The sequence below is a fragment of the Bos grunniens genome, chromosome 15 (genome assembly GCF_055505025.1).
Source record: "Bos grunniens cultivar Pamir isolate PY7600 chromosome 15, Bosgru_T2T1.0, whole genome shotgun sequence".
Taxonomy (NCBI): domain Eukaryota; kingdom Metazoa; phylum Chordata; class Mammalia; order Artiodactyla; family Bovidae; genus Bos; species Bos grunniens.
The window spans coordinates 74,295,091-74,316,291 of NC_141179.1; the positions used below are offsets into that span (position 1 = coordinate 74,295,091).

The 21,201-nt window shown below is 37.3% G+C and overlaps 1 protein-coding gene and 1 long non-coding RNA gene across 3 annotated transcripts in view; both read left to right on the forward strand.

Moving 5' to 3' along the window:
- LOC147358463 (uncharacterized) overlaps nucleotides 1-8,599 on the forward strand; it is a 98,837-nt gene extending 90,238 nt beyond the window's left edge. Inside the window, exons 1-3 of one of the 2 annotated variants that reach the window (XR_015142323.1) lie at nucleotides 5,094-5,228; nucleotides 5,955-6,059; nucleotides 6,481-6,613. This is a non-coding gene — a long non-coding RNA (uncharacterized LOC147358463). Of the gene's footprint in view, nucleotides 1-5,093; nucleotides 5,229-5,954; nucleotides 6,060-6,480; nucleotides 6,614-8,526 lie in introns of those variants that run through there. The other variant, XR_015142321.1, reaches the window with a different exon arrangement.
- Nucleotides 8,600-11,732: 3,133 nt separating this feature from the next.
- The window catches only part of HSD17B12 (hydroxysteroid 17-beta dehydrogenase 12), a 211,638-nt gene continuing 202,169 nt past the window's right edge, over nucleotides 11,733-21,201 (forward strand). The window contains exon 1 of the mRNA XM_086341210.1: nucleotides 11,733-11,847. Coding sequence (XP_086197336.1) covers nucleotides 11,754-11,847 — 94 coding nt within the window. The 5' untranslated portion in view covers nucleotides 11,733-11,753. The remainder of the gene's footprint in view (nucleotides 11,848-21,201) is intronic.

Sequence of the window (21,201 nt, forward strand, 5' to 3'; positions counted from 1 at the left end):
AGGAGACTATTAATACTGCGAAACAATAAGGTTCCATATCAGGAGACTGAATGAAAAACAAAAAAATGAGTTTTTTTCCCTCTCTTCTTCCCCATTCCTTTCTTTCATCGTAAGAATTGTTCTCTGTTAAACCCTGAGCTGCTCTGCCCTATGGTACCCTGCAATGAGCTATGGGTTCTCAGAGAAATGACCTACCTTATCAATGTGTGATGGAGAGCTCAATCTGCAGGGATCCTGCCATTTTCCTGAGGCATGGTTTGGACTGCGTCTTGGGTAGCCTCTCTGTCTACAGCCAGCGTCCTGTGCTCCCCTCTCATCTCTCCCTCTCACCATCCCGGGGGCTGGAGAGCGATCGGGAGGCAGTGGTTGGTCACTGCACAGCATGGCGCTGGGGCTGGCTGGATGTGTGTGTGTGAGGGGCTGGGAAGTGAGAAAGAAGGGATGAAGAAAACGACCAGAGCTTTTCCTTCTTCTGAAAGGTTGTCCGAAGGTACAATTCTTCTTCATCTTTTAGTTTTGCTAGCTGTTCTCTATCATGTCCCTGGCAGTTCCTTGTTTTGAGCTTTTTGCATCCTGCTGAAGAAGATAAGCAGTTCAGAAAGCTGTATGACCTCGGTAAGTCATTTTACCTCTCTCGTCTTTCTCTGTAGAGAGAAAAAATTGAATTAGATGATCTTTAAGGACCCTTTCAACTTCAAAGACCAATGTCTTATTACCGGGGATGCAGTGAGAATTAGTAACACTTATTAGATGAGTAAACGATGCTAACATCCTGTTTCTTGGACATGCTGTAGAGGATGGCATAATATAAGACTACTTATACTGTAAACTTCACTTAGTTACTCTGTGCAGGGGAAAAAACTACCTTTTTTGTGAGGCCATTAATGTTTTTTGATGTGTGTTTTAAGGTTGTTTCTTGTAACATCCCATTGAATGAGGGTAGGAAGGTGTCGAATGTGCCGACCACAGGGGTAAGGGTAGATGCACAGCCTGTCTGTCCATCCGCATGTACACTGACTGGCTCTGCAGACAATGTCACAGGTCAGGCATGGATGTCTGCGTTTTTAGATCTCCTTAGTTCCTTTACAGCATTTTTTTTTTTTAACTTCTTGCACAGTTTCCATGTTTCTTGCCTTTAAATTCAGAAGAGTGGTAAGGGGAGGTAGCCAACTATTAAGTGGTTTATTTTTCTGGAAAGATTTTTATGACTAAAGGAAAAAATAAAAGATTGTCTTTGGATTCTGGTTTCCCATACTGTCTATTGGCCCCTTCTTGGTAGTAGTTCACTTTGATTTCCTCCACCTAAATTATCATATCAAATGTAAACATTTCCACACATATATTTTTGTAAATGTACACGTGGGCATATTGGTGTGTTTTTTTTTTCCTTGTTGGTTATCTACTTTATTTTTGGCGTGTCTTTTTGAATGAGGTTCTTGGGGGGAAGGCACGTGGCTGAGTGTTGCTGAGCATGCCTTACTCAATTCTGATACTGTCAGTAAATCTTTTCTACTTCATATTTTTGCTGTAGTTCCCTTATTATAAAAGAAAAAAGAGAAAGTATAATATGGTACACTTTGGTTACAGGGAAGGGGAAGGTATTTTTATCTTTTCACCCAGTTTTACCTCTGAGAACAAACTAAAATTTGTATTTCCTTAACTAGTTCGGTCATAGGTAAACCAAAAGAAAAAAAAAACTAATTTAAAAAGAATAAGAGAACAACATTTTTAAGGTGGCTTTGAGGCTTCAGGGAGAAGGGGAAGATGCCAAAAGTAAAGGTTGAGAAAAGATGCGGTTTAGCTGTTACAAGAAATGCTCTCACTGAGAATAGCATGGAAGAATAGCCTTCAAGTGTCGGAACTTGCAAAACCCTCACTGACCATCTTCCTTTGTTTGTGTGAGTTCTTGAGAAACAAAGATATATAGATATGGATAAAAGATGTGATCATTTCTAGAAAAACAAATAGTTTGCTGATGGTAGAGAAAAGATAAACTTAGGTAGGTTACTTATTTTCTTTATTCTTCTATGTCCTTCAAAAGTACAAGAGAGGTCTTTTGCCCTAGTCTTTATGACAAAGCACAACTCAAAATTTATGTCAGGTTAATTTCCAGCCTCCTCCCTGAATCCTTCGAAAAGCCTATTTATTCCTCACTCCAAGAAATCCAGATAATCCAGTTGTTCCATCCCTCTCATGGATTATTATAATTTTACTTTTACCAAATTAACCAAATAATTGAAGGAAAAGTGAATTTTTTCCTCTGAATTTCAAAGAATTTGACTGTATAGAAAATTACCACCTTAGCATCTTGTGTGGATGGGGCTATACAGACCTATAGTGAATGATCAGGCAAAATAACCCTATTTTAAGCTATGTCACTATATTCAGGGTTTATGGTCCCTTGTCCCACTCTCTTTGCTCACCAGTGTCCACTGATTAGTGAGGGGAGATATCTATTTGAAATTTCACAGAATCTTTTATCCAGTTCTCATCAGTGTTTGATGTAACGTAATATCGCCATCAGACAAAGGGAGATTAGATGGTGCGTGATGGTCAGTCAGGTAACGGGTGTGGAGCAGTCAGGGTGGGCATTGCTTTCCCAGCACAACTGGTTGGAATTAGCTTCTTTAGAGAGGGCTTTTAATTAAGAACGTATACACTTTCACTGATGACAGAATAAAGACTTAAAAGATATTATCAAGAAAATTATATTCCAAGTAGAGAAATGAGAATATGGCCTGGGTAATAGGGAGTTATTGTTATTTTGGTGGGAGTGATAATGGCATTCTGATTATGTGGGAAAATATCCTTACTTTTTAGATGAACACGGTGAAGTATTTGGGAGTTAAATGCCATGATGTCTGTAATTTCCTTTAGAGTACCTCAGTAAAGAAAAAAGGGAGATGAAGCAAATAATGATTAAATGTTAATAGCTATTTAAATAGAAATGATGTATGCATGCATATTTATTATACTATTTCTATTTTTCTTTGAAATTTTCCATAATAAATAATTAGACCCCCCCCAAAAAAAAACCTTTAGGGATTCACTATTTTGATGCCAAAAATACCACACATTTGATAAAATAAAATTTCATTGAGGTAATATTTTTGTGCACATATAAGAGGGAATAATACACTTAGAATTTCTCTGGTCTAAGGGAAAATTTAAAGTTCTTGGTGATGTTTTAATTCTTAAGAATACGATTGCTGCTAAGTCGCTTCCGTCGTGTCCGACTCTGTGCGACCCCATAGACGGCAGCCCACCAGGCTCCCGTGTCCCTGGGATTCTCCAGGCAAGAACACTGGAGTGGGTTGCCATTTCCTTTTCCAATGCAGGAAAGTGAAAAGTGAAAGTGAAATCGCTCAGTCGTGTCTGACTCTTAGCGGGTGACCCCATGGACTGGCTCCTCCATCCATGGGATTTTCCAGGCAAGAGTACTGGAGTGGGGTGCCATTGCCTTCTCCGTAAGAATATGATTAGTAAGACATAAATTGGCATAAAAAGAAAATCCTGTACAAAAATGTTATTTAATGTTTTTTAAATGCATTTAAAATCCTATAATTGAAACTACAAGAAAAGCACAATAGACACTAAAAAATGAAGATGTGTTTCATTTTATTTACTTGAGCTAACTGATGAAAAGTTAGGTTTCTGACCTTGGGGCAAGGTGGAATGTTGCTTGAAGAAGGTCACAGAAATAAAACTTGGATTCTCAGAAAAGAACTTGAGAGGAAATCAAGGTAGTCAATATCACCGTATAAGCTAACTGCAAATCTGATGTTGATGATATAAATTATGAAATTACAAATTATACCAAGATATTTTATTTTAATTGTCTTTAGAATTGCCAGCTTTATGTAATTCTTTAAAATGTTTCTTTTACCTTTTGAATAGTAATGACCACAATAGCTATGTTGTAACCAAGTAATGTAGTACTTTTATGGTATATTAGTATAGCATTTGTTTCTCACAAAATGTGTGTGTTTATTTATTGCCATGAGGACACAAACAGAAAATATACCTCCAGTAGTGCAGGGACTGTTTCTACATAAAATTCTAGAGTGCGCAGCTCAGCTTCACCTGTGTTGATGTCAAGCTCTTTGATTCTTTGCTGTACACAAATGCATGACAGAAACTACTACTACCATATTTAATATGTCACATTGATTTAAAGATGTAAATGGCCCCAGTTTTGTTTATACAGGTAGGGAGATCTTTCCTTTTGAACACCTTTTATCTTTTTTTTTCAGTTAATACATATAAAATGGGCTCATTTTCAAGTATAGGGTTCTGTGAGAAATACATTTCATCAAATCAGTATCACCATTTGAAAACACTTTAAACCTGTATTCAACATGGAGGCCAGTTTTAATAGATGTGAAGGGTCTGGTAATCTTGCTCTTCCCAAAACAATCACTGCCGACTTGCAGGTTAACAAAGCTCAGCTGAGCATCAGGAGATGAAGACAGGCAAATCTAGACTTGATTCCCTGGAATTCGCTCCTTAGCAAGAGCAGTGTGGTTCAATAGATAAAGTCCTGGACTAAGAAACACGAGACATGGGATATTTTAAAGTCTTAAAATTTGTGTCTTTTAAGTTAGTCTTGCATTAGTAAATAGTATTTAAAAAAAGAAGAAGGAGAAAAAGTGGGTGTGTTACCCCTGGTTTCCAGTCCTAGACTTTTCCTCTGACTTCTGAACTTAGTGTGTTTGTTAGCAAATTGAGAGCTCGCCCATTAATAACTGCTGACATCTTCTCAAACTGTTTACTCTGTGCCGGGCACTGTTTAGAGTGCTTTACATTAAATTTCTTTAATTCTCACAATCTTAAAAGAGATATTCTGATTATGCTTAATTCATCAATTAAGAGATTACATATTCTGAGGTAATCAAGTGCTGGGTAATCAGAGGATTTTAGAGGTGAGACGGCCCATGGAAATCATTTAAGCAGAGAGGCAGTGCATCATGGTGGTTAAGGGTACAAGCTCTGTCCCCATAATGCATGGTTTTCAAACTTGGATCCTTCACTCATTAGGAATACATCTTGGCTTAATGACTTCACCTTTGTTTGCCTCAATTTCCTCATGTGTAATATGGGGATGATAATAGGTCTGCATTAGAAGATTGATAGGTTAAGTGAGCAGTGTTTAGTCATCTGTCATCTAGGAAACTCATAAATGGTATAGATGAGGAGGATATGAGGAGGATGACGCTGTCAACAGTAGGGTAAGTAAACACTTGTTTTACTTAGAAGAATGTGTTACAGAGTTATTAAGAGATCCTCAGTTAGGTCAGAAAAAGGCAGCTGGTGGCAGTGATGGTCTTGATGGGAAGGATGGAGTTAAGAATATCAGTGATATAGAAGGTTTCTTAGAGAAAGAAAATAAATAGTTTGAAGAAGCAAATTGAAGAGGGGACTGTTAGCCTAGAAAGGCATGAAAAAATGTGTGTTATATTGTAATTGAGCAAAAAGTCTACAGAAACACAGTGACAGCAGTAACATAGAAATGAGGCCCCAGTTTGGGTGCTCATGTGGAGTGAGTCCAGTTTCTCTGGATCATCACAGACACATATAGAAATGTTAGAGCTAAATGGGACCTTGGAGATTGTCCTGTACAACCCCCTCATTTTACATTTCTATGAGAACAGAGTTTGGAGAAATTTGGCCGGGATTACATTACAGCGATGCCAGGGAAATTTGTGGTATGTTTAAGAGAGATTTCAAGTAAGGATGAAGGAAAAGACAGAGGAAGTTTCTTGAGTTTTAAAGTGATACACAGGTAACAGAGCAGAGAAGACAGTGAATTTTCCCAAATTAATTTTAAAAAAGAGGGAGAGAAGGAGGAAGAGAGAGAACTCTAATTTTATGCTAAACGGTGTTCCATTGGATTTGTGATTAATGTATAAAAGTCCATGATAAAGAAAATTCTTTTTTTTTTAAATTATTTTTAGGAACTTGGCTTCTAAAATGAAAAGGAGGTTTTGGGGAGAGTCTGGCAGTGTCGATGCTTCCAGCAGATGAAGAATCAACCCCACCTGCAGCTGGTGTTGAAACTGGTAAGCAGTTAATCTGTTACTGTTTAGGATGAATATATCTTGGCTTTTTTTTTTTTTTAATCACTTTTAACTAAGTTTAAGCTTAGTGCTTTCTTTTAAATAATGAAGAATCTCAACAGGATTGAATGAGTCAGATTAATTTGGCGTGGAGTTCTGAACAGGGGAGGGGACAGAAATCCTCCTAAACACTAACAATGCTTTGCTGCGTTTCCTTTGCAAGGCACTGAGCCAGTGTTGGGTGGAGGGAGTTTCTCTGAGGGGTTTAAAGGCTCCTCACTGTGCTCATTCCCAGTTACAAAAGCATAGGGTTAGTGAGTGAGGACTAGTTTGTCTGTTTACATGGAGAAAAAGCCAACAGCACTGTGTTTCAGTCGCTCAGTTATGTCGGACTCCTTGCAACCCCTTGACTGTGGCCCACCAGGCTCCTCTGTCCATGGGATTCTCCAAGCAAGAAGACTGGAGTGGGTTGCCATGCCCTCCTCCAGGGGATCTTCCAGACCCAGGAATCATTCTTTACCATCTGAGCCACCAGGGAAGCCCAACAGCACTGAGGCTGGAGCAAAGATTTTTATGACTCTGAACCCACTTGTGTTTTCTTTTTTATAAAAAGCATTTACCGATCATGTCAATATTTTAGTAAGAGGCTTTTAGTCTGGCTTTTATTGTTATTATTATTAAAGAAAGAAAACCTTTGCTGTTATTTCTGGCCATATCACTGCCTGCACTGGTGTAGGGTTTGGAGATTTTGGAGGCTGTCCATTTCATTCCCTCAAGCTCACCCAATGCCACAGCCCACCTCCATTGCTGGGATGCTTCAGGAAAATGGGTGGAGTTGAGGAACAGACGCCGGGTTAGTTTAAGTCCCTCTGCTTTTGGCCTGTTGATTCTGCCTTCACTGGCTACTCCCACATCAGCATCGGTTTGGTATACTGAGTCAGAGAATGAAGCTGGAGATGAAGAAACTGAGGCACGGTGTAGTTGTATGCTTATTTTCAATCCCTCAGGAGCATGTGACAGGCAAACTGAGAGGCAGAACTCGTGTCTAGTCTGGGTGGAAACCTTGGAGGTCAATGTGGCTTCCGTCCTAGAAACTGGTTGAGTCTATGGGTGGCCAACTATCCTATCCTCAAAAGAAACCTTTGCTTTGTGTATGCAAATTATACCACAAAGTTCACATCCTTTGAAAATAATGGCTTAAGAAATCAAAAATAGCCTAGGGTCACCTAAGGAAAGGAATTTTTTAGTGCTTGTGCACGTGAATTTTTAAACCTGTACAGTATCGAGGTAGTTTGAGCAAGATTCTTTCGGTGATGTGAATAGTGATATCTGTGGTTGGCATTCTTTCTTGTGGATCTAACTCACCTGAGCTCTCCAACTTGATTCATCCATATGTGAATCCCACGTGGGACGTCCTGGTGAAGAACAAGAAATTTCTGCCTGTCTAATGAAAGCCCACACGTCTCTAATGGGAAGTGCACTTATTTGTATTTAGCGTATGAAGAGGTACCATCAGCCAGACTGTGAAACGTGCATCAAAATGCAACAGAGAAAATTAGAATATGCCCTCAAATGTTGGGGAAATAAATATTAGACAAATTGTGTTGGTGTTTGAAAAAAAAAGAGCTAAGTTAGAGTATGGTAGAATCTTACAGAAGGAAGACTTAGAAAACAGGTCTAGGAAAAGAATTTCAAGGGAGAAACAGCATAATTAATACTTAATTTGAAGTATTAATAGTAGATCCTTCTGTGAAATTAAAGGGAAATGTAAGGAATCTGAAAATTTTCCAAGAAGAAGGTAATTTTTCTTTGGAGAAAAGGCATGATGTGAGTTAATGAATGTAATCCTGAATTAAAGTGGAGAAAAAATTATCAGCACAAAGAGGAAGAGGGAGGAGCAGGATAATTGTTTTTAAAAATTCAGCCTAGATCTTACTCTGTCTTAAAGTATTAGTATTTTTACCGTAGAGTATGTAGTGTTTCACATATCTCTTTTTGCGGAAATTGATTTGTAGTTAGAAAAAGCCTTTTGAAAGTTAGAAAGTTTCGAGTTTGGATTTTTTTCTTTCACATATTGATTTGATATTTAGACTATAGAAAATACATATAAAGGAGGCATTATTATGTATTAGAAAAATCTTAAAATACATAAAGATAGTTAATGGCTTCAATATATTGAAAGGGTATTAAAACTACTGAGCCATATGCATAAGAACAAGATATATCAGTGGCAGAATAACAGAACAAGTAAGGATAGGAAACTACTACCCTGTGATGGTTCTGTGATAAAATTTAAACAGTAAAACAGGATGACTTTTTAATTGACAGCATCTATTTAATCAAATTATATTTAGGCCTTGCTGTCTAAAATTATGACTAAAAAGATTCAAATAGCCATCATCCTATTATGATTTTTTACAGAGTAGAAAGTGATCATATTCATTAACCTGTATCTTTTTCATTTCCATAGGAAAACCTAAAAAGTTTTATCTCCTCATGAACCATGAAGATTCTTTTCAAGTGTGAAACATATCATCTTTAGGTAAGGAAACGTTTTTCCATTGTTTATCCATCTGTTGGAGAGATAGCATTTCAATTAGAGAAAAGAAGTAACACATACGTAAGCTTTGCTTATCCTAACTGATGCCAAACATTATGAAGAGGAGAGAAAGCAAGCTTTTTAAAATTAAATAAAACAAAGTAGTTGGAAAACTTTGATTTAGAAAGATCAATTTCCTGGAAAAAAAGGAGACCCTTTTTTTGCACTTTCTCACAGACTAACATGATAATAGAATTGCCATCATTCCAGCTTTCCTAAGTATTTAGACATAAAGTTAAAATTCTATTTAGAACAATCAGAAACTAGAGATTTTTCAGACAGGTAGAATATTCCTAAACATAAATGTAAACATATATGGAAATAAAAAGTAGACTATTTTGATAAATTTGAAAGACTGGTCGCTGTTTTAAAAGCAGGCCAATGAATTAAAGGTAATTAAGGTTTGAGAGAGAAGGTTAAATTCTGGGAAAGACTCAAAATACTGCTTTGTAGGGTCATAACATAAATATAAACAATTACTTTAAATCAGGCAAGAACTCATCATTTGTGTGTGACCTCTTTTCAGTTTTTGCTTGTGTAATACTGATAGTGTCAGAGAAGAAAAGACAGACTAACTTTTTGAGCATAATAGAATATTAGCAGCTCATTCTATTTTGGGGAGAAATTCTATTAGTGCAGTTTACTTGTATGAACAGTATAAATTACATATATGAAAATCAGATGTTTTAAGGTAGATAAACTAAAAATGCAATTAAAACGTCTAAACATTTAGAGATGCTTCGAAGTATTTTACGGGTTAAAAGAATTAAAGAAGTAGTTACTGAAATTATATATAGAATTTGTTGTAAGATCTGCAATCTGTACATTCTAGCTTTGTCACCGATACCACATTTGGAAAAAGAAATAGATTGCAATGTTTGACGTCTATTAACATATATTCTCAAGAATAAACAAGATTTCCCCTAATTTTAAATAGGTTAATATAGTTACATGTGAATATTTTAAAAATCACAGTATAGAGATTTAGAATTTTAAGAAATACACGTAAAAATTCATGTGAAAAAACAGAACCTAAAAACTTCGGGAGAAAAATAGTAAATTTTTGGTATGAATTTGAAGAATTTATTTCTAGAATATATTTGTTTCCTCCTTAGGAAGAAACTCATGTTAATATTAAGTCTATAGGTTAAGACTTACTTAAATTACTTAATTAGGATATACTAAACTGCTAAGTTATTTTTAAAAGAAGAATTATGGTAACCTGAAAAAAACCAAAATTACTTCTATTGTAATCTTTAAATACATCTTTCTAATGTACCAATTTTCAAATCTCATATTTTAAAGGATAAAAGAAAAGAAAAAATGACTAATCTCCTAATGGAAAATATGACCTCATAGCACTGAGAAGAGAGTTGTAAGCATGTAATACATATAAGAAGAGATAAGTTTCATTTCTGACTTGATTTTGAGTCTTTCTTATGAATCATATATTTTAACATCAGGAGAGTAATATATAAAATATGCATTAAATTCTTATGGTCTGGCAGCTATTAAAAATAGGAGAAAAAAAATGCAACTTCTTCTAGCTAAATTCTAACTAAAGTGTTAAGTGAAAATTAGAAAAATACAGAAGCTAAAATAGTATAATGAACTAAACTTCAAAATATCTATGTATGTATAATTTTTTATGTCTTGGTATGTAGCATTTATCTCAGTTGTTAATGAAATGACATAGTGTAACATGAGTGAAAAAAATAAATGGAGAAGTATTTTCTCATTGCAGTTTACTAGACCAAAACCTTTACTAATAAGCTAAATGTAACATGAAGAGACACGTTTAAAATAGAATATGGTAGAATAGTTTTGCTGAGGACCTATCTTAACAGCAAGGCTTTGTGTTTTTGTTTATGTATTAGGATTTCTGAGTTTTGGGATTCGAAATTCATGATAGATTTTGAATGCCCTTTCAAATGGCAAAATGTTTCAATGAAAAAATCAGATATTGTGTACATTTTATTTTATATTTGAGTACGAGAAAAATGGCAGATACTTTAGGGGAATTCTAGGTGTTGTTTTGCTGCACGCATCAAATTCCAAGCAATTATTTTGTCTGTCAGTCAGTTAGAGGTCTGAGTAAGCTCCTTTGTGTTAACTACAGCTTAGGCATTTAACTAATATTGATAATACAGTGATCTCTAGTTGTGATTGTCATTTTTTTCTGAAATTATGGGCAATATACTTAAAAGAAATGTATTTTAAACCTCATTTTTAATTAAAATGGAAAGACTTTAAAGGAGTTTTTTCGTGAGTAAAAGATTTGCTGTAGTTTTCTGAAAGAATGAAATCTTCGTTCATTTTTCAAATTATATTAAAATGTTTCTTTCCCTGTTGTTTGCTGATATTTTAAATTCAGAAAGAAATAAAGCAACGGTTTATGCTGTATCTGATTATCCATATAGAAAAGGGAAAGCAAAGTATGTTGGCATATAAGGTTTTCCCTTAAAAAAATTACCTTGAAATGTAAAAGATATATTGCCCATAACTAATTTGCCTTATTAGGACTTATTTAGACTCGCATGAATTTATTTAGTCAAATATTTGAGGAAATTCGTCTTTATAAAATAGAGAGATGTAGAATATCATGGTCAGTTATAGGTTAGTCTTTCTTGTTGCTTCCCAGAACTTAGGAAGCAGGTTTTAAACTAATAAAGTTGAGTACCAAAACCTCTAGGCTATTTTAATTTAGAAAAATGCCAGAAAGTTAGAGCGAAGGGGAAGATTAATTGAAGTTAAGTGTCCCCTTGATTGACAAAACATTTGGCACTGTGAGGAGAGCTCTGGAGATAACAAAAAGTTCTCTGTCAGGGATAATTTTCTGGGCAGTTGGCGTTGTTTGTGTGATAAAAGAAGGCGCTGAGATAGTATAACTGTAGCAGCTTGACAAAACTTCCAAAGTTAGTTTCAGATTGTGAGGGTAAAAGTAAGTGCAACAACTAGCAGTTGGGATGGGCAGAAGAGCAGGGTTCGTCAGTCCCGGCGCCACGACAGGGTTAACCATGGCGCCGCCCGGTGCACTCTGGGAGTTGTAGGCCGCAGGCATTGTGGGAGTTGTCGTAAAAGTTCGCTTTTTCGCTGTGATGGCCGCCGCTGAGGCAAGAGTTTGGAGTTTCTGCTGTTCCGGACGGCTTGGGGGGCTCTCTGTATCGTTAGAGGGCCCCCAGCAGCCCCCAGGTTGCCAAAGGCCTGTTAGTTGTGTGTTTGGGAGGTGGGAGAGCGGTCTGACGGTTAATTTGGTGGCCTGCTGTCGTTAGATTGGCCAGGGGGGCCTCTGGCGGCTACCGGCTCTGTGAGGGGGGGGTCTCAATCTGTAGGACCCTGGCCGTTTGGCCTTCTGACTTTGAAATTTCGCTGTGGCTAGTGCCTGAGAGTTTTTAGAGTCTGCTTTATTTTGTTGTGGTTTGTGCCCTGCGCCCCTCCCCACTCTCTTACAGCGTTCCACTCTGTCCTTGTACTCGTTGATGCTTACGACCCTGTTTGGGGTTAGATTGGGCTCGTTTTCGTGGGTCTGGTGGGATTTATGCACGAGCTGGAATTTTGGAAAGGGTGGACAGCAGTAGCTTGGGTGTTGTCTCTTTTGTTTTAGGTGTAAGAAGTTGCATGAGTTGTGAGTCTGTCGTTGGTGAGTGTGTGATTCACTTTCTCTTGCTTTTGGTGAACTTTGCCCTTGTTTGCTAACGCTGCGAGGCAGTGGCCGGCCGTTCCTGCTTGTGAAATGCTTTTCTGTTAGCTTGAATGTGTTGATAAATCTTTGAAACCTTCAGAGGAGTGTTTGCAGTTGTTTGTAGTAAGGAATTGTGTGCAAAAATGGATATAAAGCAAATGTCAGTATCACAAGTTCCTTTAGTTCTAGGAAGCAAGCCCCTGTGGCTTCTCTGGTGCCCTGAAGTTGTTTGGAAAGTTTTGTGGGAATCCAATATACTTTTCCTTTTGTTAATATTACTCTTGGCTCATAAGATTCCTCTGCATGTTGGGACAGTTTGACTTCTCAGTACCGGGCAAAAGGAGACACTATGCACTGCCGTTTAACCGCACCTATCCGGGGTAACACCAGATTGCTAAGCAGGTCTTCATCTGCCTTACCTACTGTGCAAACTTGAACCTCACTATTTCTGGTGTCTAGGAAGTTCTTTCAAGTTTGGTGAAGTAGGGGATTTCCAATAATGTACAGTAGATGCTTTGGAAGTCAGGTATCAGTTTTTAGATTGGAAGAGCAGGCCACATTACAGAAATTATTTATAGAGAAAGTCAAAAAAGTATGTTCCATTTTTTTCTTGGTATAAGTGAAAGCATCTGAAACCTGTTTCTGTGTCATTGCATTAACCACTTCCTGTATAATTGAAAAGCCCTTTGATGTTTTGTGATGAAGTGGATTTTCATAATTTTGCTCTTGTCTGAGTTTGCTTAGTGCTTGACTGGTTGAGAGATACTAATGGTAGAAAAAGGAGGAGCAAAGCTAGATGGGTTTGTATGTGTGTTTCTTTTGAAGCATGATTTCAGGTTTAAATTGGGAGACTGATATTGTTGGCTTGCTAATCAGGTAACTTCAGTTCTGCTGCTGATGTAATGTGTGTTTTGTAATCCATAAAGCCCTATCCTTTCCTCTGACCTTACCCCAGTGTGTCTCAGAATATTCGCTAACTTTCCATTTGCAAAAAGATTGAGACACTTATTTTTAAATGATCTGTATTGTCCATATTGGTTATGTTTTGGTGATTTAATAGAATAATGAGTGAGTGAGTTTTGTATCTTAGGAAAACTGGATAGCTGGAAGTTATAGATTTGTAGAATCATTCAGAATTAGTCAAAACCAAGCACAATTTTCTTTGAAAAAAGATACATAAGTTTTAAACTGCCAAGTTACCTCTGACTTGAGTTAAGCAGAACAAACAGTTCATAAGAAGGTGCTCTGAGAGTGGATGGATGTGTGTAAGTTTAGAGATAAACTTAATGCATTTGCAAAGAACCCTCGTTCTTGGGACATTTAACTAGTAGACACATTTCTTCACTAAATGGGGAGAGTTTATACCCAAGAATTCTAACATTTGGCCTCTGAGTTCTTTATTTTGTACCCTGATTTCCATCTCTACTACTCTAGTTCTGCTGCTGGTGTAAAATGTGTTTTGTAATACATAAAGTCAACAGTAGTTTCAGAAAAAAATGTATCAAAATCCACTGCCTAGTGGGGAAGATAATCCCTAAGGTTTTGTATTACGTAGATGTGTCAAAAGCTGTCTTTTTGAAATTTAGGTTTGCATGGGTTTGATGAAACTTTTAATGAGACATAAGCCAAAGGGTAACTTTGAGACATAAGCCAAAGGGTAACTTTCTTGACTTAGGTGTTATAAGTGAAAGCCTTTGTTTCTGGTGTTCATTCAAAAAAGAGACACAAACTTAGTTTCAGGTGCAGGCATACTTTGTTTTATTGTGCTTTACTTTGTTGCACTTTGCAGCTTTTGCACGGTATTTGTTGGTTTTTGCAAAATGAAGGTTTGTGGCATCAGTACCATTTTTCCAATACCATTTGCTTACTTTGTGTCTTTGTGTCTCATATTTGTAATTCTCACACTATTTCAAACTTTTTCATTATTATATTTGTTATGATCAGTGATCAGTGATCTTTGATGTTACTGCTGTGACTTGCTGAAGTTTCACATGAGGGGTAGCATTTTTTAGCAATTGAAAAAAATTTTTTTTTCTTTTTTGGCCACACCTTGTGGCATGCAGCATCTTAATTCCCAGGCCAGGGATTGAACCGGCACCCGCTACAGTGGAAGCATGAAGTCTTAACCACTGGCCCACCAGGGAAGTCCCAGTTAAGCATTTTTTAGTTAGCAATGGCACCCCACTCCAGTACTCTTGTCTGGAAAATCCCATGGATGGAGGAACCTGGTATGCTGCAGTCCGTGGGGTCACGAAGAGTTGGACACGACTGAGCGACTTCACTTTCACTTTTCACTTTCATGCATTGGAGAAGGAAATGGCAACCCACTCCAGTGTTCTTGCCTGGAGAATCCCAGGGACGGGGGAGCCTGGTGGGATGCCGTCTATGGGGTCGCACAGAGTCGGACACAACTGAAGTGACGCAGCAGCAGTTATAGGTCTGTACATTGTTTTTTTAAGGCATAATGCTATTGCACACTTAACAGACTACACCATAGTGTAAATATTACTTATATATGCCCTGAGAAACCCCAAAATTTGCATCACTTGCTTTATTGAGATATTTGTTTTATCATGGTGTCCTGGAGCTGAAACTACAATATCTCTGACCTATGCAGCAATATAGAATTTGGGAGATAACAAAAAATTGTTTTCATTTTAGATGGTAGCCAGAATTTGGAAACACTTTTGTGGGGAGGAGTAGAATATCTATTTGAGGCTTTATTTAATTGTTCACTTTGCTGAAAGTAAGCATCTCTTATTAATGTGTTTCTGTATCTGTGAACATTGGTGAGTGGTAAAACTGCATGTACAAGACAACAAATGATGCGTTCAGAATTTGGCCCTTGTTTTTTGTTTACATTGTTTGAGGAGGAGGAATTATTGATTGTTCTTTGTGCACTTGCGCATGTATTTTGTCTTCTCCAGTTTCATACATTTGTTTTTAGATTGCAATACTCTTAACCATGGGCGTCCCAGGTGGCTCAGTGGTACAGAATCTGCCTGCTAGTGTAGGAGATTCAGGGGATGCAAGTTTGAGCCCTGGGTGGAGAAGATCCCCTGGAGGAAGAAATGGCAACCCACTCCAATATTCTTGCCTGAAATGTCCCATGGACAGAGGAGCCTGGTGGGCTACAGTCCATGGGGTCACAAAGAGTCAGACATGACTGAGTGACAGCACAGCACAGTACTCCAGTGCACAGAGTGTACTGCCACCCCTCACCTCCGCCTTTCTGGGAGCATGAGGAAAAGTATTTAAATTTTTTCCATGCTTGTCAATTTTATTTTCTGATTTTTTTTCTACATACATTTGTTGGATGACATACGTTATTTTTGCTTGCTGGGCCTCATTTTTTGAAGCTGGAGTATTAGTCATATGATTTTTATGGGCAAGACACAGCAAACCAACAGTTATTTCAAAATACTATGTCTAAAGTAAAAGACATTAATTCATTTCCATCTGAAAGAAAGCAAAATCATTAGCGTATATCCTGACACTCAAAGGATTCTAGCTGTATCTTAAAGGTTCAGAAGACCCTTAAGAGATCATTTTGCTGTGTCCTCTCCCTTCCTTATTTTTGTTTAACTTTCTTAGTGTGCCCTTGTGGTTCTAGAGCTTAAATGACATTTGTGTTTAGTTTGGAATTTGTTTTTCCAAGTTAATGTGCTTCAACTTTTAAAACCATTTTTTTAATCTGAAATATTTGTGATAAGGACATTTTCTTAATAAAGGATTCTTGTCATGTTATAGTTTTATAGTTAAAATGCTATGCATATTATATTTCTGTGTGCTAGGGAATATTATATTTCTATGTAGTAGAGAAAAATGAGTTGATAATTACCTTAAACCTTAGCACAAAGTGCCAGAATTTGTCATCTAAAAAAATCCAGGGTATATAGCTTAGTTTGCTTTTCTGTTATTAGCAGTCTTTAGTTAATGAAGAGATGAATGACTTGTCATTTTCAGACAGGTTTCACTTGAAGACAGTATTACTTCTTGCCCGACACTCTCATGAAATACATATTTTTGAAAAGTTTTATTAGGAAAATATTAGAAGTCCTTAAATTCACATGATAGAAAAAGCAGTTCTGTGTGTGTTTACTAACCAAAAAAAAAAAATTATTTGTAAACTGCTCTTGTAGTTTGTTTTTTTAAACTCTCTAATAAATTTATGTTTCTGGGTTTTAAATTGTTTTTAAAGAAGTCTTTTTGAGGGAGTGAGGACCCTATTGTCATTGAAGTTGTTTTAAAAGAGTGGCCAACTTTTTCCTTTTTATTTTAGTATTAACCAAAGGTGTAAAGTATGTGCAGTTCTTGGTGAGAAATAAAAGGCCCAGTGTATTAGAAAGTAAAAATGTAGACATCAGTAATTTTAAACTTTTTGTGCCACTCATTATAATTGTATCATATAATTTGAATTTTTAATATTATGGGGTTAATTTAAAGATGTCTATGAAATGGCTTATTCTTTGATAAGATCCTGTAATATATATCATTAGTTGTTTGAGATACATAGTGTTAAGTAATTTTTTCATCCTAATAAAAGATTTTTAGAAGGAAACTTAACAGTGAAGTAAATGAAACTGTCTTATATTCTATCTGAGGAGAAAAACTTGTAAAAAACATAATTTTTGTAAATGAAACATTTTGAGATATGTAATATAAAAAGTTTTTATAAATCAATTGGAAAAGATGGAAGGACTAAGCCATGGTTTGATAATTCACAAAAGGAAAAAATCAGTTAGTAATGTGGCAGACTCTCTTTTCCAAAGTCGGCCACAACAGTATCTCCCAGCTCATGTGTTCTGCAGCATATTATTAGAGTGTCATCAGAAGGTGGCATCTCTCCACTTCCTTAAATTTGGGCAAGGCTTTTGAGTTCTTAGACCAAGAGACTATGGTAGAGGTGCTGTGCTTAGACGCTCAGTCGTGTCCGACTCTGTGTGACCCCTTGGACTATAGCCCACCAGGCTCCTCTGTCCATGGGGATTCTCCAGGCAAGAATACTGGAGTGGGTTGCCATGCCCTTCTCCAATGGAACTTCCCAACCTGGGGATCAAACCCAGGTCTCCCTCATTGCAGGTGGGTTCTTTACTGTCTGAGCCACCAGGGAAACCCATGGTAGCGGTGATGATGTACATTTCCAGATGTTGCTGTTAACTTGCCCGACAGCTTCTGCTTCCTGCCTCTTGGAAGCCAGCCACTAAATAAAAAATGCAATTCCCTGAAATCTCTATGTTGTAAGAAGCCCAAGATCATGAAAAGAGGCCCTGGAAGATGAGACAGCAAGTAGAGAGGTCAAGGAGCACCAAGGAACCAGAAGAAGTGAAGTGTAAGTGAAGAAGCCATTTTGGAAATGGATTCTCTAGCCCCAGCTGCCTTGGCTATGTAAATCAGGGGAACCACCCAGTGGTGCCTCTCCCAGTTTTTGATCCCCCAAATATTGAGCAAAATAAAATGATTTGTTTTCAGCTTGTGAGGTTTTGAGTGCTTCATTATTCAACAACAGATCACTGGAAAAAAGTCCTGAGAAAAAAGATTCATTAATTTATAATAGATAGCAGTATTGGAGAATATATTTTCAAGTCTAAATCCAACAAGGAACTAGTACCTACAGTACGATAAATACTTAGATCATTAAAAAAAAACAAGTTACCAATAGAAAAATGCACGAAGGTTATAATCATGCTCACAAAACAGAAAGATATGCTCAAACTCATTAGTAATCAGAGGGGTTCATGTGAAAGCAGCAGTATAATCTCTCTCTACTTAGTAGACTAATAAGCAGAAGGATGAGTAATGTCAGGTATTAATGGAGATGAGGGGATACATACACTGGTGCTGAGAGTATAAAGTGGTAGAACCATTCTGGAGAGCAGTCTGGCAGAATTTAGTTAAATGAATATAAATATTATTAATAAATTGTTTCTGGGTATGTGTCCTCAAGAAGTCTTAAACAGGTCTCCAAAGAAACAAAAACAAGGATATTGATCTCATTTTTTTGTTTGTCTGTTTGTTTTTTGGCAGTAGTTTAGAGTGAATCTGGGATTCTTTTTTTTTTAATTTATTTATTGGCTGTGCAGAGTCTTAGTTGCAACATACGGGATCTATAGTTGCGGCATGTGAACTCTTGGTGTGGCATTTGGGATCTAGTTCCCTGACCACGGATTGAACCCGGCCCTGCTGCATTGGCAGCAGAGTCTTAGCCACCGCACTACCAGGAAAGTCAGAACCTAGGATTCTTAATCCCTTTGGGGAGGTGGGGGAATAGGTAAAATATAGTGGAAACACATGTATAGTACTGTGCCTTACACAGAAGCAAAGGACCACATATACCGACCACATATGCACATATTTTTAAAAATGCAGTGTTTAGTAAAAGTAATAATGAAATCTATAATACCATTTGTATACATTTAAAATACATGGACACAAAAATGTTTTAAAGAAAATACTCAAAAACATGTCAAATACAGGATGATTTCCTAAGGACAAGAAGAAGGTTGCCCATAGAGCAAAAAGAGAGAACAGGAGCAGGAAATGAGGTAAAAAGATACTAAATTAAAAGAACAGTGATGATGATGTGCTATAAACCAAGGCATATGATCAAACTTTCTGTGGCTGAGATCCAACGATAAATCTTCCCAAGAAGAGAAAATCGTATCTGAGAGAAAAAAGTTTAAATGAGATAACTACTTAGAAAAGTGTGGTCAGACAAGCATTCTTATATTTTGTTAGATATACAAACTGGTATGACCTTTGTAAAGGACAGTGTTTACCAAGAACCTTAAAAATGCTCATCATAGCAACAATAATTGTAAATTGAAGTTAAGAAACAAAAACCATGTCAGTAGCACCAGTAAACATGAAATATTGAAAGATACATGTAGCAAAGTATGTTCAAGACCTGTATTCTGAAATTGCTGAGAGAAACTAAAGGATACCTAAATAATGAGAAAACACATATGGAGTAGAGAAAGGCTTATTTCAAGGGGCATACAAGGAAGATGGGTGCTTTTGCTCAAAAAACCTGAACTCCCTAATGTTTTCTGGAGAGAAGTCTTACAGGCAAAATTGGAGTTGGTGGCTGCAGGGTGTGTGTAACTTTCCTCTGATTTTCTGGTGGTAAGATAACAGAGTGGTGCTCCAGCATTGTGCTCAGCCTGAACTTACCATCATCCTCGTGTTTCAGCAGGAACTTCAGTTTTATAACCAGTCAGTCAGAAGTACGCTTACAACCCGGATTTGCATTTGGTGCCTGAAGTGGGGACAGTCTTGTGGGACTAAGCTTGTGGTATCTGATGCTATTTCCAGTAGTGTCAAGACTGAGTTAATTGCTCATTGGTGTTGGAAAACACATTTGGAAATGAACTAAATAAACTTGCTTTCATTTTACTATGACCCATTCTTGAAATCTTTTCTGCACGAAGCCACAGATCCTCTTTTGGTGGCGTACCCCAGAACTCCTCTGAGACCTGGAACGTGAACATCCTCTTGTGCCCAGTTTTCCTACAACAGAACCATAAGACTTCTAGAAGAAAACATAGACATGTGTACTCTTTCACATTGCTCTTACTAGTATTTGGGGGGGGATATGTCACCTCAGGCAAAGAAAACCAAAGCAAAAATAAACAAATGGGACTACATCAAACAAAAATGCTTCAGCACAGCAAAGGAAATTATCAGAAACACAGATTGTGTGATGAGTTTAAGGATTAAGGATTTTGAGAGGAGGAAGATTAGAAGGCCTAATATAATCACACAGTTCCTTACAATTACAGAACCTTTCTAAGTGGTCCACTGGAGAAGGGACCACTTCAGTATTCTTGTCTTGAGAACCCCATGAACAGTATGAGATGGCCAAAAGATAGAACACTGAAAGATGAACTCTGCAGGATGGTAGCTGCCCAATGTGTTACTGGAGGTAAGTGGAGAAATAACTCCAGAAAGAATGAAGAGACAGAGCCAAAGCAAAAACACCACCCAGTTGTGGATGTGACTGGTGATGGAAGTAAAGTCTGATGGTGTAAAGAGCAACATTGCATAGGAACCTAGAATGTTAGGTCCATGAGTCAAGGCAAATTGAAGGTGATCAAACAGGAGATGGCAAGAGTGAACATTGACATTTTAGGAATCAATGAACTAAAATGGACTGGAATGGGTGAATTCAACTCAGATGACCATTATATCTACTACTGTGGGCAAGAATCCCTTAGAAGAAATGGAGTAGCCATCATAGTCAACAAAAGAGTTTGAAATGCAGTACTTGGATGCAATCTGAAAAACGACAGAATGATCTCTGTTCATTTCCAAGGCAAACCATTCAGTATCACAGTAATCCAAGTCTATGCCCCGACCAGTAATGCTGAAGAAGCTGAAGTTTGACAGTTCAGTGAAAACCTACAAGACTTTGTAGAACTAACACCCAAAAAAGATGTCCATTATTGGGGACTGGAATGCAAAAGTAGGAAGTCAAGAAATAACTGGAGTAATAGGCAGATTTGGTCTTGGAGTACAGAATGAAGCAGGGCAAACTCTTAACAGAATTTTGCCAAGTGAACGCACTAGTCATAGCAAACACTGTCTTCCAACAACACAAAAGAACACTCTAAACAGGGACATCACCAGATGGTCAATACCAAAATCAGATTGATTATTTTCTTTGCAGTCAAAGATGGAGAAGCTCTAGACAGTCAGCAAAAACAAGACCAGGAGCTGACTGTGGCTCAGATGATGAACTCTTTACAGCCAAATTCAGACTTAAGTTGAAGAAAGTATGGAAAACCACTAGACCATTCAGGTATGACCTAAATCAAATCCCTTACAGCTATACAGTGAAAATGACAAATAGATGCATGGGATTG